Here is a 24,411-nt window from a genome sequence, read left to right as displayed (position 1 = left end):
GTTTGTGCAAAATAGGGTGGCCGAAATACAAGAATTAACGCAAAATCATCCCTGGCACCACGTGAAGTGAGGATAACCCCGCGGACTTGATTTCACGATCTCGGCCATTAAATTCGCTGTGGTCTTCTACATTTTGGGGACAGGGCCCAGATTTTCTTCACGATATTAATTTTGTACCTAACTCTGATTCACTAAGTGATCAAAATAATGACGATTTACCGGAGTTGAAGGCTAATGTCACACTTTTTTGTGTACAAAATAATGAGAATGAGGGATGTTTTCCTTTCCATAGATTTTCTCAATTCAATCGTTTACAGCGCACCGCGGCGTACGTTTTGAGATTCATTTATAATGCGCGAAATAAAGTTGACAAAAAAACTGGGTCATTAAGTATCGATGAATTGAATGAATCCGTTCTGTTGCTAGCCAGGCTGGCGCAGTATGAGTCATACCGGGACGTGTTTACTTGCTTATTACGTGAACAGATGTTAACTAATAAACACGGTGCAAGCCTAACTAAATTAAATTTATTTCTTGACAAAAGGAATGTGCTAAGAGTAGGCGGCCGTTTAGATAATGCTAGCCTGTTTACCTATCAGAAAAAACACCCCATTTTAATTTCATGTAAACATTATTTAGCCGTGTTATTATTTCGTTATGAACACAAGCGACTGTTGCACGCGCCGCCTCAGCTGTTGTTGTTTAACATAAAGGAAACCTGGTGGCCAGTAGGTGCTAGAAACTTAGCTCGGAAGATTGTGCACGATTGCGTCACGTGCAAGCGCATGCAAGGTCAAACGTTGACGCCTATCATGGGTAATCTGCCTCGCGAGCGTTTGGAACCAGGGTATCCGTTCATATACTGCGGCGTGGACTACGGTGGTCCAGTGCTTATTTTGAATCGCAAAGGTAGGGGCGCGAAATTAATAAAATCATATATTTGTTTATTCGTATGTTTAGTGACGCGCGCGATTCACATTGAACTGGTCAGTGACCTCACGTCTGATGGTTACTTATTAGCATTAAAGCGTTTTATATCGCGTAGAGGTAAACCTATTGAAATAATAAGCGATAACGGAAAAAACTTTGTCGGACTAATGAATGATTTTGAAAAATTTCTTTCAAGTATATCTGGCGATATACAAGAGTACGCCATATCTCAAAAAATTAAATTTCGCATGAATCCTCCATATGCCAGTCATTTTGGTGGAATGTACGAAGCAGGTATTAAAAGTTGTAAATACCATTTGCGACGCGTTGTAGGCAACGCACATTTGACCTTCGAATATTTAAGCACGACCTTGATCGAAATCGAGGCCTTGCTTAATTCCAGGCCACTTACTCCTATGTCATCGGATCCCAACGATTTTTTACCGCTTAGTCCAGGGCATTTCTTGATTGGTCGTCCGCTAACCGCACCTGTGTGCGCTAGCCTGAGCGACGTTCCTGCGCATCGGCTAACGCGTTACCAGAGAGTCGAGCAGCTTCGCCAGCATTTCTGGAGTCGTTGGTCCCGAGAGTACGTGACGGAGTTACAAACCCGATCGAAATGGAGGTTCCAGTCTGATGACCTCAAAGAAAACACGCTCGTCATCATAAAAGAAGACAACACTCCCCGCTTAAATGGAGTTTAGGCCGCATCGCCAAAACGTATCCGGGCAAGGACGGCGTCTCGAGAGTGGCCGACGTAAGGGTGCCCTCAGGAGGAACTGTAAGGCGCGCTTTCTCCAAATTGTGTCCGCTTCTTCAGCCAGACTCTTAGCCACGCTGCTCCATCTATTCAAGACGTTTTGTAAACCACCAGTTTCCAAGGCCGGGAGTATGTCAATGCAACTTATGTGGGAGAGTGTACCTGCGCAACTTATGCAGCCTACCGTACACATATCGCATCATCGGGAGCCAATCAGCGCCCATATCACGTCATGTACGCGCCCTGTGATTGGTCCAGGGTGTTGCTACGAAGAGGAGATAAGAGATCGGACCCCACGCCAGGCATTCGCTACTGACCTCACAATTAGATGCACGCATATGTGCCTTTTTTATTCTACTCTTTTTTCAAATATATTTTTCTGTACCTAATGTACTTCTTGAGATTAAAGTCATATAAAATCATAAAAGGCGTCGTCTACATTATTTGCTGCTGATCCCGTTCCTGAGGCTACGAGCTGAACCCTGAGCCATATCCACGCGCAACATTCGATGACCTGCAATGTACTGTAAACATTGCTTTCGATGACAGGGAATGACAACTGTCAACGAGCGTTTAATGCGAGTGTGTTTGCATTACATCGCGGGCCGAATTACTTTGTATGAATAAAATTATTATTTCAATTTTAAGTAAAAGTTATCTTATTTATTTTATCCTATACTCACCACCGTTAAGAGATTCGCGCGTACTAGGTTTACATCATGTATAGTGGCGTTACGCCGTGGCTTGCGTAGGCGACGGTCGCGCGATGGTCGCGTGACGGCGATGCGACGCATACGAAATCAAACCTTATCGATATGGAAGTAGACGATGCGATGAGACGCGACGGCGACGGTCGCGCGACCGTCGCCCACGCAAGACACGGCGTTACAAAGCCACGACACCGCAGTGTCGAAACGAAACGCATTTCGATCGCCGCGTAGCATCAACGATCTCTTGGCTAGCCGTCCTGCCGGCCTAGATGAAATGACAATCGTGGACGCTAGACGCCGCTGACCGAAACGCAGTCTAGCTTTGTCGCGCCCTCTAGATCAAGCAAACGTATCTCCTTAGCGTGTCAAATTAACCCAGTAAAATCCACTGAGATGTCTACCTATTCTATTCTGAGCTTGCAGCTTTCGGGCGTCAATTTTAGTACGTTGAAGTCAAATTTAGACATTAGCTAGCTTTTAAGTTTAGTCTTAGTTTCTTGTATAATTATGTAAATACGTTCATGTAAATAAAGAGTTTTTATTTCACACAAACATGCCTCCTTACGTGATATTTAATTGCAACAACACGAAAAATATGAACACTCAAGGGCCTGAGACATATTTAAAATCACAGGCAAATAACAACTTCAGTACAAAATCTGATACCCTCGGCCCCTATACAAATAGATAAACATGTTTCTTCTAGTGATCGCGCCAATACAGAAGAGCGATAGAGTTAGCTAGCTACGATAACGATATTGGGTGCGTATCGATCGATATAACTTTTTTTGATATATTATTAGTCGTTATAAAGATCATTTGATATAATTATTGGATCATATAACAACAAATAATATACTAACAAATTGTATAATTCTTATTTAATATAATGATAATTTTTTCGAATAACATTTATTATAACATACTTTGAGTATAATGCTTATTTCCTATAATAAATAAATTGTATAACACAAATTCTTTCTAAACCACAGTTAGAATAAAATGGTACAATAAATTAGATCCATCATTTACCAGAAAATCAGATCAGCTTAGAACTGTGACCCCTACACTCAACGCACTGCTACCAGAAAAATAGGTTAGGTTAGGTTAGAACTGTGACCCTTAAACATATACTGTTATCAGAAAAGTAGGTTAGGTTAGGTTAGAACTGTGATCCCTTAAAAAAGAATAAAATTAATTCATGAAATGGTTTATACTGTTTGCTTGTTATATTATACTAGTCGTATATCAATAGATAGTTATACCATATGACGGTTATAAACGTTAAACTTCCGTGAGACATATTCAAATAATTAATTGAAATACGGTTGTACTCAATTAATCATATGACGGTTTTTATAAATAAGTGTTATACAAACTAATAATTATACAAAATAAAAGTAGATATTTTGTTCTTATACCAAATGTTAATTATGTCAAATGAGTGATTATATTCTTGAAATATATACCAAATGTTGTTATCATCAAATGTTACTATACCAAAAAAAGTTATACCAATCATTACACACCCAACGATATTGTCGTAAGCGTTAGCTACGTACAGTCAACCAATTGGAACCCTAGGCCGCTCTACAACCATGTCAAAATGACAAGCAGTAAGAGATTCCTTACAATCTGATTTATAATGTCACTATGATATAGTTCTACAGTGGCCTAGGGTTCCATTGGTTGACTGTACCCTGGCATTTAGCCGGTGCGGTCGGAACGTCAACTTGCGTGAAATTAATTGCCCGATCTAATGGCGACGTGGTGACTTGTGGGATTTCAGGTTTCATTGAAAACGTTACGTGATTTATTTGATACAAATGTTGTTTTATAGAAAACGTAGTATAAAGGTAGGGTGAATTTAATGAATGAGACGTGAATGACGCTTTTTTCACATTGTAGTAATCAATCAAGTTATGAAACTTATGAGTCATAATGCGTCAAACGATGATGCGCATATGAAACAGAATGTTTTCTTTTATCTAAGAGCTAATGATACAAACCAATACCTACCACAATTTGACGACGACGATTTGTTGAACCTGGTCAGACATGTCAAGTTAAGAATATGTTCTTAATTTGACACAACTGAGATTCAAAAGTACTAATTAATCCTGTGTAAAGAGATGGGTCTTTGCACTGTGGCGTGACTGTGACTAAACATTTTACTTTGACAGTAATTTCTTCTCTATATGCTCGATTATCCTTGCAAGTCTATATACCTAATACTTAATACTATCAATTGCAGGTTCTTGTCTCTTTTGATTTAAAAATTAATAATTAAATTTTGTCTGATACAAAAAATATCTTTTAAGACTAGAAACAAGAGAACGCATAAATTTTGACCAATAAACTGTTTTAAAATGAAAGCAAATCTCTTCCATTAAGAAGATCATGTCATAAGACCGCCAAAACTCCCGTCACCTTCAAAAGTTGTCAAAATTCAGCGAGAATTTTTGACACGGGGTCAGAGAAAGCTTCCTGTTAAGATTAAATGCTTATAAGCGCTATTCAGGTTTGCGATTTTCATAATTACTAGCGGCCCACTCGGCTTCACACGGGGATTAGATTATAATAACCTAAGCACAAAATTTAAATTTTGAAAAAAAAGGAAAAAACCCGACTTACGGCTCAGCCACGACATTGGGCTAAGCGCGACAGCGGGGAGCGGCGGCCATACATTAGAGCGAGACACAGCGATGGGACTTTTCATTCGCACGTATGGCTGCCGCTCACCGCTGTCGCGCTTAGACCAATGTCGTGGCTGGGCCGTTAGTGGTCTAATTTCTATCAAACATGGCAAATAACACCGCCGACTAGTTCAGGTTTCAACTTAATAAAAAAAAAATCTAAATCATTTCAAACGTTCGGGAGCTACGATGCCACAGACAGACAAACACGTCAAAGTTATTACTTATAAGACTCCGTCGTTTTTATAGACATATCTAATATAAATCAATATTGGCACGTGCGGTTAAAAAGCGGGTAAAGTTGTTGTTTAACCAAATAACTATAATTTTCGAAGAAAGTCGTAAAAATAATCTAGTCTTGCAATGAACCTACTTATGACGTAATATTGTCGAGAAAATGTGTCAAGAGTCTGGCAGCGCAAAATAAAAATAGACTACATTCCTTTCTTCCTGCATTTTTAAATTTTCTATTATTACGCCTTACCATGAAAAGCACTTACAATAGCGGGTGACATTAATATCATATACAAGGAAAATTCTTATTTTCAAGCTGTAATCCGTGAGAAAAAATGCTTGCCCGCCGCGTCCCAGAGTAAACTGGGACTAGATTTTATTTTACCTTATAAACTCGTATTTTTAGCCTCCGACAAAAACGACGGGGTGTTATAAGTTAGTTTGACGTGTCTGTCTGTTTGTCTGTTTCTGTGTGTGTGTGTGTGTGTCTGTGTGTGGTATCGTAGCTCCCGAACGGATGAACCGATTTAGATTTTTGTTTTGTTTGAAAGCTGAATTAGTCGGGAGTGTTTTTAGCCATGTTTCATGAAAATCGGTCCACTTTGTCGGGGTTTTTCAAAATTTTAAGTTTGTGGTTAGGATATTAAAGTAAAATGTAGCTACAGAATGTGGTTCGGCAGGTGATTATTTTCTGTTCTACTTTATGTTTCCTTAAATAAATAAATATCAGGACACACTTTAAACATATCAAACCAGACCCAAACTAAACAAAACTTGTTCTATGGATGCTAAGCTACGATATACATATACATAGAAGACATCCATGATTCAGAAACAAATATCGGTGCTCATTACCAAAATTAAATGCCCTTACCGAGATTCGAACACAAGATCATCGGCTTGGCAGGCAGGGTCACACCCGACTCCGCCAGACCTGTCGTCCTTACTTTAATGATTATTACAATTTTATTATTATTATTTATTATTATTTATTTATTCATAGAACAATACAAGATTGTGTTGAATATTTACACCTTAACCTACTATTTAATATAAATTACAAATTGAATATATTAGTGGAAACATAAAAATAAAAATAACTTAACCTAATTAAAACATAATTAAAGAAACTTATAATAATTAATAATCAATCAGAAATACATTACAATTAATAATCATACTAAATTTGGTAGTCATAAATTCGGATCATACATAAATTCTTCTACTGCGTATAGGCATTGATTTAGCAGGATTTTCTTAAGTTTAATTGTAAATAAATTTGAGTTTAGAACGGATTTTAACTCTGTAGGCAACTTGTTGAAGAGTGTAATGCCCTGATAAGTTTCAGCGTCTTTAACTACTTTCAGTCTTGTGACAATAGAGTGATTTTCCTAACTACACTCCCTGAAAACTCTAAAATATGAATGTTTAATATTTTAAAAGGGGTTAATAACTCGCGTAATTTAAATCGGAATATCTTAAAGGGTTGTTAGACCAATCGCGTAATTTACAAGAAAAATTGAATAATTGGAAGGACCGGAACTTATTCTACCAAAATTTATTACGTAATTACCATCGTGATTCCATCACAATTAGAGATGGGCCGAATACGGACTTTGCCGAATACGAATATTCGGTCGAACATTCGGTTCAGCTGTTACCGAACCGAACATTCGGCCGAATATTCGGTTCCGCCATATTTTAAATCCTGGCTTGGAGTTAAAAACTTTTCAATGATTGATACCTAATGGGTACTAAGGCTCTTATTGTTCCTATAATTTAGTGCAGAAGAAAATTTTGGTTTTGGTTTCTTAAACTACGTAATTTTCACTTTTTTACATAATTATTGTAGGTAATTATATTTTAACGCATTTTATCTCCCTTTGGTGGTTCCTTAAAATGTTGGAATAGGATGTCATTAATCATTATCCGATGAAAAACGAAACAACTTACGCTATTTATTTACTTTGTTTATTCGGTAAATATTCGGCAATGTAACCGAACTATTCGGCCGAATACGAACATTGAAAAACTTTCCGAATATGCCGAATACCGAATATTTACCGAATATTCGGCCCATCTCTAATCACAATCATTATCAGCGTGTAATAAGCTTTATTCGGGCGATAAAATAAACCAGAAATAGAATTAATTAGTGTTATCATCAATGAAGAGACGTTTTCGACAAACCTAGTCTTCATTTTCACACCAAAAATATTTTTTGAAAAAATCAATCATCAATCCATGTACTGTAAATATTTTTGACAGATTTAATGCGAGTGTGTTTGCTTTCCATTGCGGTCCGAATTATTTTGTATGAACAACATTTTTATTTCAATTTAAAGTAATAGGTAGTTGTCTTAATATTCTAGGATATTCTGAACAAAACGGCAATTTAACAGATGTAGTAATATTACTTGACCTCGAAGTACGATTATCGGAACTCAATAAACCAATTTGTATAGTTGAATTATTTCCCATTTTCTCCTGAAAAGCCAATTGACAATTAAAAGCGAGTGGGTTCCGACAGCTGATCAGGCTTTGAAGGACCACGAGTAAGGGCCGATTGGGCTGACCTTCTTTTGTCAATTATAAACTAAATATAGAATTTAAAAACGAATGGATTGAATTGAAGGTCTTGATGATTCCAAAAAGGATGTACGGGAAGTAAAATGTGTAGTCACTGTGCATATGCATTGACTGCCATCTCTCGATGAACTATTAAAACTTTAGAATCTCAGTTTTGACAATTTGGAACTTATTCTTTCTAAACCCTTAATTGTCAATATTTAGTCAAGTTTCAAACCTGTAAATGATATATTTATGAAGTTCAAAATTGTGGGAATGGGAATTATACTCCTTTATGCCCAATTAATATGCTTAATTGCCGAGCGTGTATGACGTTATGAAAGTGTGTGAAGCAAAGTATCGTAGTAAATGGAAATCCGTGATCTCTGCCTACCCCTCTGGGAAACAGGCGTGATTGTTGTGTTTCTGCCGTTGTGTTTCTGCCGGTGAGTAAGGCTGCCAGAGCTCAACGAGGGTGCGGTATGCTGATACGGGAGGACTGATGGAACTAATTTGTTCCGTCTATTGTCCTTTGAGTCATCGGCAACCCGAACCCTCCTTAGAACTTGTACACTCCTTTTTCTGTGTACTTAACACAGCAAAAGGGAATGTACAAGTTTCTAATGGGGTGGCAACGCGCATGTGACACTCGTTGAGTTGCAGGCGTCCATAGGTTACGGTGGCTGCTTTCCATCAGGCGGACCGTATGCTTGTTTGCCACCGACGTAGTATTAAAAAAAAAATTGCGCCATCTGACGACTCTACATTTTACTTGATGGTCCCGAGATCCGTTTTTTTCATAGACATTATCCATCTATACGGAGTTATATCAAACTTTGATCAATGACAAACCTCAATTATCAAGCCTTCAAGAAAATATCTCAGATACCTACTCCGATCTTAAAGGTCATCTCCAACCAAATCCGGCAATCTGCTCGTTTGCCTCCAAACCTCATGAAAAAGAAAACAAATGGTAAATACCTACTCTCCAAAGAGAGCTTGTTCATAATTACGTCAGACATATTGCTGTTTAATTACCTACTTAATTACATGTGATCCTTCCTTGTGACAATCGTCGTGTTTGAAATGAAAAAAAAACTGAGATTATCCGCGGACGGACGGACGGACGGACGGACGGACGGACGGACGGACAGACAGACATGGTGAAATTATAAGGGTTCCTAGTTGAACCCTAAAAACGAGGGTACGTTATAAGTAGAAGTTAATCTCAAATAAAAAAGAATAAAAACGTTTGGTCTAATTTATACGCTGTGATAAAACAACCATTAAACATTAACATCTAATTTAACAAGAACAAAAATGAGAAAGGTTTTTATATATCAGTTTCTTTCAATACAAAAGGGTATCACAATATTCTGCGTCATTACCTTTTCATTATTTGCTACTTTTGTCAGCGGCCAAATTGCTGGCAATAAATATCACTCCAACTTTATTCTGAAATGTGTATTTGACATTACCGAATGATATCAGCATTGTATTGTTAAGGAGAAACGGTACATACTAAGAATGTATAATATCCATGATTTCATAGGGAATATGGCTTTACTCTGTCACCGGCTTGGGATCCATACCAGTAATAGATATACTTACGTCCTGACAAAGGTCATGCACGAAGACTGTAATGTTGCATTGGTGTTGGATGTTGTTGGACATTCGGAATTTAGTTTTTTGTTTGTGTATCCATACTAATATTATAAATGGGAATGTGTGTGTGTCTGTTTGTTTGTCCGTCTTTCACGGAAAAACGGAGCGACGAATTGACTGATTTTTTAAATGGAGATAGTTGAAGGGATGGAGAGTGACATAGCCACTGTTTGTCTCTTTCTAAAGCGTGCGAAGCCGCGGGCAAACGCTAGTAAACTATAATTATTAATTGACTAGCATTTGCCCGCGGCTTCGCTCGCGTTAAATTCGAAAATTGCGGAACGCTCCATACAAATTTGCATCCCCCCATTTTAGGGAAGTAGGGGGTTAGAAAGAGACAAAAATGTAGCCTATGTCACTCTCCACCATTTCAACTATCTCCTCTTAAAAAATCACGTTATTCATCGCTCCGTTTTGCCGTGAAAGACGGACAAATAAACAGAGACACACACTTTCCCATTTATAATATTAATACAGTATGGATTAATTTTTAAATATTATAGAATAGGTGTTCCAAAAAGTAGGACTTTTGATTTGTGCGGTTGGTGCAAATATTATCATTTTCAGTTTAAATTAAAAATATGACTTCTTAAGTTTATCTCATAAACTAGCAGTGATTTCATCTTTCCATCCAAATCTCTTTCATTTCCCACCTCTCCATTGAATTGAATTGACATAATATTGCAATGAAATTCACATTTGACAACAAAATTCTGTATGTTGTTGCCAAGAGATTCTATAGAATGAAGTTTCATGAAATATTTGCCTCAACGTGAATTTTCGAAGGTAATAAAATAATTTTCTTATCTGTCTTTATTATTATTCTTTGTAGTTTTGGCAACGACTCGACTATGAGATTTTAATTGTCTTGTTCCGTAGTTCTGAAATTTATTTGGAAACATTGTTGGTAACGAAATGGGGAAAGTATAATTTGAAGCAAAAAGTATGGTAGTTCAAAAACACGACAAAGTGTTAGAAATATGCTTTTGGACATTTTAAATTACAATTGCAAAGCATTCTTTTGAGCCACAGAATTAAAAAAAAATGGTCAATAAAAATCGTCGAACGTAACTTATTTTTATAATATTAATGGGTTTAAACCAAAAACTAGAAATTGAAACGTTGGGACTTCCGGTTCGAGCACCATCTTACCGTTCTCGTGTCGTGAATAATTTCTTTTTATTTTGCTCATTAATGTTGTTTAAAATGTAATATCGATAGCTATTATGCAGTAAACTAATGTTGTAGTGAGAAGCTGATGAAGAATTAATCTCGAAACGCGTTTTGCCTCTTTTTGTCGTCAACGGCCGGTAGTCCACGTGCTCTTGTAAAATCTAGCTATCAATTCACGTGCTAACTCACCGTACACTGTCGTACTTATCGTACCAAAATCACTAATTGATATTAGATCATTTCACCTTGACACTGGCGAAATAGTCCCAATAATGGACTGAAGCCATTTAATCTTGAAAAACTAATTGAAATGTTGGATCGAAGAATGCACCAGGCCATCATCGCTCTGTCAACCTTTTTGGTGTTTAGGTGTCAGTGCAGTGGGCGGCGGTGGTCGCTTACCAGCAGGCGATCTGTCTGCTCGTTTGCCTATCTCATAAATCCATACTACGTATATTACTAATAAATGGGTATAAAGTGTGTATATCTGAGTACCCACAACACAAGCCTTCTTGAGCTGTTTGTCCGCCTTAATATTTACGGCATTTAATTATAAATGGAGCTGTTTGTTTGTCCGCCTTTCAATTGGAGCGACGAATTTTGTTTTTTAAGTGGAGATAGTTGAAGGGATGAATAATGACATAGGCTACTGTTTGTCTCTTTCTAACGCGAGCGAAACCGCGGGCAAAAGCTAGTAAATTATAAATAATGTTAGTTGCGGGGCCTCTACATTATGCTTGTTAGTTATAGCTGAGTAAAATTTACGATCTGATCGCCAGACAGGATAAATTAGTCTTAGTCCCAGAAATATTAATGGATTCAACCAAATGGAATTCAATAATAATTATTTATAGGTTTAAGTACTGTTTACGAATGTATTGGAAGACATCTTTAAGACTTTAAACTGGAACAGACGGGGCATAAATATAAATGGTGAATACATCTCGCACTTGAGGTTTGCAGATGATATCGTGATCATGGCAGAATCGCTGCAGGAAGTCCAAGAAATGCTGCACAGCCTAAATGTAGCCTCCCAACGAATTGGTCTCCGGATGAACCTGGACAAGACGAAGGTCATGTTTAATGATCTCGTCATTCCGGAGCCAGTAATCATCGACGGCACGCCTCTCGAAGTTGTCAAGGAATATGTATACCTTGGGCAGTTAATGCAGTTGGGTAGATACAACTTCGAAAAGGAAGCCGATAGGAGGGTCCAGTTGGGTTGGGCAGCGTTTCGGAAGTTACACCACATATTTTCGTCGGATATACCACAGAGCCTAAAGACGAAAGTTTTCGACCAGTGCGTCCTTCCTGTTATGACGTACGGATGCGAGACGTGGACTCTGACTGTGGGGCTAATCCACAAGCTTAAAGTCGCTCAACGTGCTATGGAAAGAGCTATGCTTGGAGTGTCTCTGAGGGACAAAATTCGGAACGAAGTGATCCGCCAGAGAACCAAGGTCACCGACATAGCTCTGAAAGTTAGTAGGTTGAAGTGGCAATGGGCTGGCCACATATGTCGCAGAACCGATAACCGCTGGAGCAAGCGTGTTCTGGAGTGGAGACCGCGTCTTGGTAAACGTAGTGTGGGACACCCTCTGGCTAGATGGCGGGATGATTTGCATAGGGGGGCTGGCGGAAGCTGGATGCATAAAGCAGCAGACCGGGCTCTGTGGCGTACCTTGGGGGAGGCCTATGTCCAGCAGTGGACTGCAGCGGGCTGATGATGATGATGATAGGTTTAAGTGGTAATAATGAGAAATTTACAACGAGTGGCTTATTAAGACCTACCCGTCTGTCTGTATGTCTGTGTGTGTGTTCGCTATAAACTCAAAACTACTGAACCGATTTTCATGCGGTTTCAACCTATAAATATATAAATAAATAAATAAACGCCGCGGGACGTAAATGCCACCAATAATAAGTTCCCTTTACCCAGATAATGGCACAAATTGATTCTTGGGAAATGTTTAGATATATAATTTGTTGAGATTTTTATTATAAATAGACTTCCTCTTGGCCACAAACTAGCCAAAGGCAAAGACGTGGCCTACGATGGAGGATGGAGTGATTTTGTATGAATTGGATGAAATATGACAATATTTGCTAATCGAATCGGACAAAATCCCGCTGGCTAAGAACTCTAGTACTACAGACACATTACCGAATCCATATCTGATCAAAATCTAATAATTTGACGACATTAGTTCGGATTGGGTTGCTTTCCAACACGAAATAGTTTGTGTGTAGTTGTAGTAGTATTAAATAACTTGAGAATATTTTAATACAGAATTTCGTAAGATGTATGTTTATTAGTAATTGTTTGTTGTTTTACGGGATCGGGATGCCTACAAATAATTGACTATTGATAACATAACTCGAAAACATGACAGTAAATCGCATTAATTGTTCATTGTATTTTATTATTAATTCCTCGAACATAATGTTATGTTCGAAACATCGGACCAAATAATAATAGTACATTACGATACAAGTGCGTAAAAAAGGAAGTTTTCGCACGTGTATCGTACGACGTTTTTCAGTACAGATGAGCATCCGAAGTTTCGACCTGTTATATAATGAACCACTTCTCGCACTAGTGCGTAAAAAAACACCATCTGTACTGACAAAAAATATATGTATGTAAGTGTTTACGCGATTAACCCCTGGAACGCCGTTTTCAAAAATTTGTTACTGAATTAATAATCTTCAATCTGTTAATTACAGTTCAAATTGTCTGGGACGCCTTGTGGCGTTTGATTGGTTAAGTCCCGTTTAGTTCTAAAATTATGGGACTTAACAACGCTCTGAAAAGCCTAGAAATAGTAGACAAATGCAATTGAATTTAAGAAAATACTAAACAGATTTTTATCAAAAGCTAGCCTTTCATCCAACGCCCAATGTCTAACATATTTACCCTCGCAGACTGATAGACCTAACGGTTTTCCATTTACGCGTAGGTCCCATCGAGATTGAAGCACATTCACTCGTGAACGACTCAATAGTGGTTTCCATTCATTCATTCGCCCACGCAGCAACACTAAACATGTCGAATTTGGTAAATTAATTGCGGTAGTTTTAGGTAATACATACTCGTACTTCAAATACTGCTGTAAGACTTCAGTAAGATATTTTAATAAAATACGACCCGGCTTCTCACGAGGAATAAACCGTTTTGTTATACCTCAATCAATAATTATCTCAATTTTTTTTCAGTTGACGAAAAACTCTTAGACAGTGTGCAAATCATTCTATTGAAAGGCGACAACCTTATGAAAATCCGTTTAGTAGTTTTTGGATTTATCACGAACATACACAGAGACCGACAGACAATACCTATAGAGCTCGGAAATATAGCAAACCAAAAAATACAGTATATTAATAAAACCACTGTTTAAGTATGGTAGGTATTCCATAAGTTACTGTGGTAAAGTATAAATATTTGATGAGTAAAATCATTTCACAGAGAAGTAGTTGGCTGGAAAATTCCAAAATAGTTATTTGTTATACAAGGGGGCAAAGTTGTATTTTAACGCCGAGTGTGGAATTGAAAAACGAGCAAGTGGAAGGATTCTATAGTTGAACCACGAGCGAAGCGAGTGGTTCGAGAATAGAATCCTGAACTTGCGAGTTTTTTAACACACGAGAAGTAAAATACATTTGCACCCGAGTGTAACACAAAACTTTTCCCCTCACTATAGTGAGGAAACTACAACGCAAAAAATGCGTTTATCACTGCTTCCAGTAGTTCCACAGGTGGTAAATCATCTTTATTACTAGATTCACCTACTTTTATCAATTTAAAAGCAGTTAAATTTACTTTATTCAAGGTCAAATTACTTTACCCACTAGTGGACAAAATGCGTTTTTACCCGCTGGTATTAAAGGACAAAACACGTGTTTCCGAGCTAGTGAGGGGAAAATGATATTATATTCAGGCAAAGTCAAGCTAAAACGAGTAGGTACATGTGGCAATAAAGTTTAAGTATGGAATGTAAAATGTATAAATTTAATATACTATCTTATCCGATTATCATGGCCCAAAAAATTCTGTTTTATTTTGTTATTTACTAATTTCATAAATACGAAGAGTAGGTACTTACCTACCCTTTTTTAGTAAAGTTGTTTAAAAAAAATTATACCAAGGACTATTGTAACAAGAAATTTTATAACTTTAAAACCTATTTTGTAGTAACGTTTTAATCACTATGAGTAGTATTTTGTAGTTTTTTTATTTATTTCATGAGTAGCTATCGCGGTAGCCGAAGACAATATCATTATAAGTACTTAAAGTAAATATTGATAACATTAATTACTGCTTCATTTATCATTTCTGTAATAGTAATTCAAATATCCTGCAAAACATTTTTAATAAAACTAAGTCATCAAGCCTACAATAAACTTCCAGCTACTCACTCGCAAAACTTTTTTAATCTTCGCCTTCCGCAAAAGTTTCACACAAGTCCCATCACTAACATTTACCAAGTCACTTAATATCACTTTACACACTTAATAAAATACAACTGGCGAATTGTCATTTTCAAATTTGGAACAGGATTTCGAACGGCGAAGTTCGAGATTCGAAAAGACAGCCGTTGGCGCGACGCGTCTTGCGTGAAAGCCGGGCGATCACTGGCGGGCTGAAATGCGATGGTACGAAAGTGTAAGCAATAAGCATACTGGCTGTTACACGCAGTTTCATGGTTATGGGGAATTGGGGATATCACTGAGCTACGCTATAATAATATTACTTATTTGGTGTATGTGATTTTTTTAAATATTTTAGTAATAAGGTAAACGATGTTTTTTAAATACTAATATTATTTTTTTAGATTTAGATAATAAATCCACACCAACTAAGTTGTGGACAACGACTAAGGCCATGAAATATTTTTTGTAAAGTAGTTTACAATATTTCAATTCTGATGTTCTATAGAATTATTTTAACTATAAAACTCCCTGTGAAACTCATACATATTTGAAAATATTTTAAGCGGGTTACTCACGTATTAAGTCGATATACCTAGTGTTATTTTTATTTTTGTCGGACAGTTTTCGTTTTTTTGAAATTCTTATTTTTAAAGACGCTAGAACCCATCCAAAATTTCCAAAAATGGCCTTATTGATTATGGCGCAAAAAAAGGTGTGGCATTCAAAATTGGCAACAATTAGTCAAAAAAACTTAACGGTCCTACACAAATTATTTTATTGTTATTCAGATTCTCAAATTTAATTTCGTTATTATTGATTAAGTTTTGAAGGAGGAAACAGTCGAGAGCGGAACCTCGATTTTAAAGATTTTTTCGCAATATCTTTTAACTAAGTTATTCTGAATGGATATTTTTTTTCGATAAATCTAGTTAATAACACTAATATTTAACTAAAATTCCCAAATTGAAAGAGAGGCTTTTCATTTTATCATTTTCGCTCCTGTAGCGTCTTAATTCTGCTCCGCTTGCACGTATTATTTCTCTCAATCTCAACAAATTATTTGTGAATGTGCACGGGAAAACGTCCCACTTTGTCGATTGCTATAAAGCCGCTTTGTCAGTTTATTCATACACGGTGTTTCCGGTATCACTCAAAACCTCAGACACCCCAACTGATTTTTATTTTTTTAAACTCATCTAGAGTATTCATCTTTTAATCTGATCGTTACTTTTTTCTTAATTGAATTTTTAATTTTCTGTACAGCTCTACTTGACTTTTAGCTCTACACTCAATAAAATAATTGCTAACTACCATCATAAACCATAAGACTATTTATTTGTGTACGTTACTGCAACGACATAAGGTTTACCAATAGACAGCTAAGATGTCACTGTAAAACACTTTAAAGCTTTGTCACAGTAAACTTCAAGTTGGACAGGTAATCGCAGTAAGCAAATAAACTCAATATTCAAAATGACAAGGTTGTAATTAGGTACGAGTTCAATTTGTTATGACTTATGATAAACATTAAGATTAAACTGACAAACAACGTCAAACTAGTAGCGGAAAAAATAATCGTCCAAGTAACCGGCCAGTATTAATACCCCTAAATACTGAAAAAAGGTAAACAACCTCTAGCAATGCGATATACACAATGTTGTATTACGAGTACAATAGAATGGGCACGTAAAAAATAACTAATAATACTAATTTAAATAAAAATATTACCCCCATCAAGATATAGCTCAATCGATTCTACTCTCGATTCTGAACAAACTGTTTTCAGGTTTTTAGTGTTAAGTGAAACACGGTGTATAAACACTGAGAGAAATTTGCATTGTGAATTTAACAAGTTCGACTTGTTGCGGTTTATCCGTTTGAATCAGCCAAACGTATGTTTAAAACAATATGTGTCAGGTTGTTTTTATAAAATCGACTTGTTGATTCAAATATATTGCCGATTCAAATGACAAGTAGCTTGTTGTTTGAACCAAAGAGCACGTAGGCGCTATTTTAACCAAAAAACTTGTTGAACGAACATGAAAACTGGTTGTATTTTCTCTCAGTGAAGGTACAAGTAAATCTCGCCTTAATGGTAACCGACAAAGTGGGACGTTTTACTAAACACACTCACATTTCAACTTTATTTACTTCTCAAAATCCTTCATAACATCACTGTTTGTTCAGTGCCACATCTGGAGCAATACAAATCACTGTGACAAGGTCCTATGCGCCTCACTCTGTGTGCCAGTTGGAACTTTGCGTCAGTGAGGACGAAATGCTAATTGATCCCTGTCTGAAGCTGATTGGATTCTGATTTAATTACGAGTGATAAAGATTAAGCTGTCACGGTGTAGTGAAAACTTGGCGAGGTATTGTCTCTGTTTTTTTGAGTCGAATTGCACCATCATTAGGAATTATCACAGATATAGGAAGGAAGGAGATAAGCGCTGGTAGCCTAGCGGTAACTACGTGCGACTTCCATTCCGGAGGTCGCGGGTTCGAACATCGGCTCGCACCAATGAATTTTTCAAAATTTATGTGCGAAATGTCATTTGATATTTACCAGTCGCTTTTCGGTGAAGGAAAACATCGTGAGGAAACCGGACAAATTCCAAAAAGGCCTGGCCCCGTAGCCGAATGGCATTTCTCCGACGCCAAACGAAAGCGATACGCCGCTGGCTCTGTCGCGCCAATACGCAAGCGCGATAGAGATAGATATCTACTAACGCTTCGTTTCGTGAGCGTTTCGTGAGCGATTGTGCCATTCGGCTAGCCACCCAGGTTATCCTTCGGGTTGGAAGGTCAGATGGCAAGGTCAAGTTGGATGGTCACTTTCGTAAAATCTAGTGCCCACGACAAATCATGGGGTTAGTTTTCAAAGCGGGCCCCAGGCTCCCTTGATCCGTGGCAAATACCGGGGCTTACCGGGATTCGAACCCAGGACCGCGGCTTAGCAGTCAGGGTGACTACCGACTACCTATAACTTTACTATTTTTAGAAGAGCTCGCCACGTATCATTAATAACACCCTAGGACAGACGGTAAATTGGTTCCTTAGCTGTCTTAATACCTGAAACGACATATGTCTCAACGAAAACATATAACTGACCTATCGTTGTAGTTTAATCGTTTCTTTGTTTAGATAGTTATTTTTAGACTCAGTTGAAGACGGTAGTTGGATTATTTTTAGCTCGATTTAAGTTGCGCTTACTTGCTTTAAGCCCCATTTAGATGGTACGAGTTTCTCGCCCGTCTTGGTCGAGAAACTCGTATGACATTATCGTATGCGATAATCGCCTGGCGAGTATCGTACGAAAACGTTTACATTAGTGCGAGCAATAAAAACTCGCATACGAGTATCGTATGCGAGACTCGCCAGGCGATAATCACCAGGCGAAATAGTTTAGACGGAGATTAGAATTTTCGGGAGATATTTCCATAACATTTCTCGACTCGTCTAAACCGGTTCTCGTATGACATTTTTACTCGAACGTGCGATTATCGCACGACTCGGAGCGAACCGATTTTCATACGAGTTTTGCCTGTCAACTTGCTTTCTTAGTTGCTAATTAATAAATAAATAATTATTATAAACACATATATTATATGCTTTTTTATAATATTGGGTATAATTTACCTTGGATTTATTTGAATTTAAGTTAAATAGTACGCAATAATATTAAAAACACTATAAATGAATTTGATGTAACTTTTCATTTCTTTTAAGAGCGCTATGACAAAAAAAGGCGATATATTGTAAAATGTACAATATTTATCGGCAAAATTGTACACTTTACTCATACTAAAAGACAGTAAAAGTACTTGTTTCAGTTAGAAAATCTAATTAACTGTCGGTTCATTAAAAAACATATGGAAGAAAAAGCTTTTTCAATTAGTAATGATTTTTTCTGATGCTCGTTTAGGAAAAACCGCGCGAAGCACAGATTTCGGAGCTCTTATTATGTACAATTTGATAAGCTCACTCTCATAAATGCGGTAAATTTAAATTCCTAATATCTTGTACTTTAGGCCCATTAAACAATATTTATCATTTAATCCTTTGAAATTGAGAAATTGAAAGTAAAACGAACTCAATTTTGTCTTGAAAATACATCGAAACAAGTGATCATTTCTCCGAAAATCTACATGTTATCGAAGTTATTTTAGTATATAAATAATCTGCACAATGTGCTTAAATTGCTGTTATCCATTTGTCGTTATAATATTTTATCATGATTTTTTGCCAATTTTTTGAAAACTAGCCTTCCTGTCGCTATTTTACCGGCGACGGACGCCTGCGATTTCAGTGCCGCGCCGGAGCTCGAGGAGGTGAGACGTATGTCGCTTCGCTCTCCGAGTTTTCATCGCAAACGTCGAGAATATTTATCGTTGTGTGGGTCGGACGCCTTGTTTATACACGGGCTATCCTCGCATTGTGTGTGTGTAAACAGCGACCAACGAATTTGATCCTAGATCCGTAAATATTTGCTTTTGTAATATTTTGTTATGCGTGGGAAGTACTTGGGGTGCGCAATGACAAACAACCGATATGAATCGAAGCTAGTTTATTACTGACTGGTGGTGGGGGCGGCGCGGGCGCATACACCTCACTCCTTCCCCTTTAATTTTGAAACCTGACAACAATAAGAAAACGACTAGGATTAAACTAAAAGTTATTTACTACGTATTACACAGCATAATCTATTTTCTTAGTTCTAGGCCTCAAGGTTGGGCCAGTCCGTACCGGAGGCGCGGGGGCGCTAACCGTGACGGATGGGGGTGCAGATTCAACATGCGTTTGACCTTGGTCTGCCTCCTTTTCCATCTGTAAGTCTGTGTTACACTCATCATTTCCTAATTCACTGGATACGGAATCATGCTGCTGAGTGACTGTCTCTGGAGAGGGAGGCGGAACAAGTGATAACGGGGGCGAAGGTGGCGGCGATGCCGAAGGCGGTGGCGGAGTAGACCACGTATACTTGTCATCGTCCTCACCTTTTTTTACACTACTGTCAACTTTTGTGCTCCCCGTATATCTCATAATTTGATCAACGTGCCGTTTGCACAAAACATTGTAATCGTCAACATATATTTCATACATTCTGTTACCAATTATATTTTGTATTAAACCTAAAGTCCAAAATTGTTTTCGTGCTGTAAACCACTTTAGCCATATTCTATCCCCCTTTTTAAAATGTCTACAACGCATACCTTCATTTGAGTCTTTTAAATCGGAATATCTTTTCCGTTCTGGTAAAACTAGATCTAAGCGTGACCTCAAACTACGGCCAAACATAATTTTCGCGGGAGATAAACCAGTAGAACAATGCGTCGTATTCCGATATTCAAATAGATATCCTAATAACTTATTATGTATATCAGTATGTGAATTGGCAGTGGATAATATACATTTCAACATCTTCTTACATGTTCTAACACAATTTTCAACTTGGCCATTGCTAGCCGGATGATATATAGGCGATGTTATATACCTAATGCCATTCATCGCACAAAAATGCTCAAATTCTGTTGACTTAATTTTTACATCGTTATCTGATACAATAACATGTGGCACTCCAAACCTAGAAAACAATTCTTTCAACTCGTTTATTAGAGCTCGAGTAGACGTGCCGGCTTTCATAAACAAACATTCGAGCCATTTGCTGTACGCATCTATAACTATTAAGTATACGCGCTGCTCAAATGACATATAGTCGATATGTATCCTATGCCAAGCTGCCACAGGGCGAGGCCAGGGCGCGGCGCGGCGCGCGGCGGCGAGGGGCGCGCGGCCACACAGGCGGCGCATGATCCTATCCATTGTTCGATATCGGAATCGATTTTTGGCCACCACAATTTACTACGCGCGATACTTTTTGTCTTCACTATACCTAAGTGTCCAGAGTGTAAGTCCTGTAAAATCTGATTACGATACGACATCGGAATAACTACTCGATGACCTCGGAATAAACAACCGTTATCTACTTCCAGATCAGCTTTGCAATTGAAAAACGGCATAACTGAACTGCACACGATTTTCCGTGGCCACCCGTGGCTCATATACTTAATTACAGTTTGCAATGTCGGATCGGCTTCGGTAGCTTTCCTTAAATCGTCAAATGTTACCGGTGCCACATTTGCGTCTAAAAATTTTACGAAGGAAATATTTTCCTCTTCCTCTTCATTATCACATTCAGGAAGCGGCGCGCGTGAAAAAAAATCTGCTACTATATTTTTCGATCCACTTATGTACTGAACATCATAATTATAGGCCGACAGTATAATCGCGTAACGTTGAAGTCGAGACGCCGCCATTACTGAAATACCTACCTTTTTACCAAATATTGATAACAAGGGTCGATGGTCTGTTTTTAAAATAAATGGCTCCTGTCTACCATATAAATACTGGTGAAAACGTTTTACTCCAAATATTAAGGCAGTAGCCTCCTTCTGAATTTGGCTATAATTTCGCTCACTAGGTGTTAACGATCGCGAGGCAAAAGCAAGCGGCCGTTCCGCTCCCGTTTGTGGATCGCGCTGACTCAGCACAGCGCCAAGGCCAGGCCCAGCATCTACCGATAACACCAACTGTGCCGCGGGGTCAAAATGACCCAGTACCCTATCGGAACACAATTCCAGTTTTACTTTTTCAAAAGCCTCTTGTTGTCGTGGGCCCCACTCCCATTTTGCCCCATTTCGCAATAATTCGTGTAGGGGGCTCAGCATGCCTGACGCGTTAGGCACGAAAGCGCGGTAATAATTCACCATGCCCAAAAACCGCTGCACGTCTAAAATATTTTCCGGTTTAGGTGCATTTAAGATAGCCTCGGTTTTCTTAGGGCATGCGCGTAAACCATTTTTATCTATAACAAAACCTAGGTATGTTACACTGTTTTTAAAAAAGTCACACTTACTCTTTTGCAAACGTAAACCTGACTCATGAAACCTTTTTAAAACCTCCTTTAATCGTAATAAATGTATTTCATCAGTAGGTCCCGTTACGCACACGTCATCGAGCCAACAGCTGACTCCTTCTATACCTACTAGTAACGTCTCCATGGTACGTTGAAAAATAGCCGGCGCGTTGGCTAGTCCATAAACAAGTCTTGTATACTTATACAATCCTTTTGATGTGTTTATAGTTGTGAGCTCTTGTGAATCGTCCGATAAAACAAATTGGTTATACGCGTTGCTAAGGTCGAGTTTCGTATAACGGTTACCGCCACCGAGCCGCGCAAATACCTCCTCAATGCGGGGCATAGGATACTTATCTATAATCATATCTTTATTGAGCGTTACAGAAAAATCGCCCGCTATCTTTATTTTACCATTATCCTTTAAGACTGGCACTATAGGTGTCGCATATTTAGAAAAATTTACAGGTACCAATATACCTAAACTGACGAGCCTCTCAATTTCTTCCTCTACCCTATTTTTAATTGCAAAAGGAACCGTGCGAGGCTTAAAGAATTTAGGTGTAACATTTTCTTTTAATCTCAAGTCTACCTGAAATTTGTTAAATTTTCCTAATTCATCGTTAAAAAGGCTCGAATATTCGCTAAGTAACCGCGGCAACTCAGTTTGAAACGATTCCGAACTAACAAAATTAATTTTATGTTTACCAATACCAAAATACATATTAAACTTGGTCATAAAATCACGGCCCAATAGACCTAAGCTACTACCATTTTCCATTACATAAATATCTATCTCGTGAGTTTGTTCAAAACATGTTATTTTTGTAGTAAAATAGCCGAGTGGTGTGACTTGATGACCATTGTAAAAACACATTTTAATATCGCATTTGTTTAACTTAATGTCCGAAAAGGTTTTATAATATAATTTATCACTTATCACACTTTTTCCTGAACCACAATCAAGTTCCATTGATAGAAATTTACCGTTAATGTTCACGTCCAATAATATAGGAGCATAATTCACGTACCTTAAGTTAAATAGCTCGCACTCCTTGCAACCTTCAGCACTCTGAGAGACCTCAGCTGATCCCTCAGGGTCAGCTTGAATACAGTTGACACGACACTGTTTCGCCTTCTCAGAGTTGCACACCTTTTTGAGGTGCCCTTTTTGTCCACACACCTGGCAGCGGTAGTTTTTATATTTACATTTAGCTGCGTCGTGGCTCTTAAGGCCGCACACGGAGCAGCGTCGGGAGTCGGAGGACTCCCCGGTACCTGGGCGACTTGTACCAACCCGGTACACCGGCTCCTGCTTCACTTGCACGATGGCAGTAGGAACAGATGTAGTACGCGCGCTCCTGGCATACGCAGCCTTCTGGGCCACCTCCACGGCCTTCGCGAACGATAACGTGGCAGCATCCTGCTCGAACAGCCGGTCGCGCTCCGGGCCTACGCTCAGCCCCAGCACGAATCTGTCCCTCAGCAGCTCATCCATAGAGGCTCCAAACTCGCAGCGTACCGCAAGTCCACTTATTCGAGCCGCCCATTGTTCGATGTTTTCTGCAACGTCACGCGTCGCCTCGTAGAATTTCGCCCGTTCGACGAAAACGCAGCGCTTCGGCGCTAATTGTTTATCTAACACTGCTACTAGCTCGTCGAACTTAGAATCCTCGACCTTCTTAGGATGCACTAAGTTCCTCACCAGCTGATATGTCACATCACTTAAATGCGTTAAGAGCAAAGCACACTTATTGTCCGCCGCTACCCCATTTAACTTAATATATTGCTGTAATCTGCTTTTAAAAATCTCCCATTCCTGGGTAGTGTGGTCAAATGCGGTTAAACTTCCGAGGAGATTTGACATGATTAAATTTTAACAAGAATAACACACACGCGCGAGTAAACGTCCGTCCGTCGCCAGTGGGAAGTACTTGGGGTGCGCAATGACAAACAACCGTTATGAATCGAAGCTAGTTTATTACTGACTGGTGGTGGGGGCGGCGCGGGCGCATACACCTCACTCAATGGGATCGTCTCAATAAAACCTTTGACAAGAGGTGGTACTCGGGATCTGATGATGGAGACAGATGGTGGTTACCAGTACCAATGAACCATATGACTAAACCACATCGTCTTTAGGCTCATTGGGATCGTCTCAATAAGACCTTTGACAAGAGGTGGTACTCAGGGTCTGATGATGGAGCCAGATGGTGGTCACCAGTACCAGTGATCCATGTAACTAAACCATTTAGTAATCAGGCTCATTGGGTTCTTACTTCTTCTTAATAAGACCTTTGACAAGAGGTGGTACTGAGGGTCTGATGT

The 24,411-nt window shown here is 38.5% G+C and overlaps 2 protein-coding genes across 2 annotated transcripts in view; both read right to left on the bottom strand.

Moving 5' to 3' along the window:
• LOC125226097 (cardioacceleratory peptide receptor-like) overlaps nucleotides 1-15,350 on the bottom strand; it is a 143,279-nt gene extending 127,929 nt beyond the window's left edge. Inside the window, exon 1 of the mRNA XM_048129956.1 lies at nucleotides 15,153-15,350. The gene's annotated coding sequence lies outside the window, so the exon portion shown is untranslated. The remainder of the gene's footprint in view (nucleotides 1-15,152) is intronic.
• A 4,367-nt stretch (nucleotides 15,351-19,717) lies between these two features.
• On the bottom strand, nucleotides 19,718-24,035 carry LOC125226697. Its single transcript, XM_048130759.1, has 2 exons — nucleotides 23,115-24,035; nucleotides 19,718-19,803 (listed from the first exon to the last, which is right to left on the bottom strand). Exons 1-2 carry the CDS (start codon nucleotides 23,948-23,950, stop codon nucleotides 19,791-19,793), a joined length of 849 nt encoding a protein of 282 aa, XP_047986716.1. The 5' UTR covers nucleotides 23,951-24,035; the 3' UTR covers nucleotides 19,718-19,790.
• Nucleotides 24,036-24,411: the final 376 nt, after the last annotated feature.

Source organism: Leguminivora glycinivorella, chromosome 5, assembly GCF_023078275.1.
Source record: "Leguminivora glycinivorella isolate SPB_JAAS2020 chromosome 5, LegGlyc_1.1, whole genome shotgun sequence".
NCBI classification, from domain to species: domain Eukaryota; kingdom Metazoa; phylum Arthropoda; class Insecta; order Lepidoptera; family Tortricidae; genus Leguminivora; species Leguminivora glycinivorella.
This window is presented reverse-complemented; position numbering and strand designations above follow the sequence as displayed.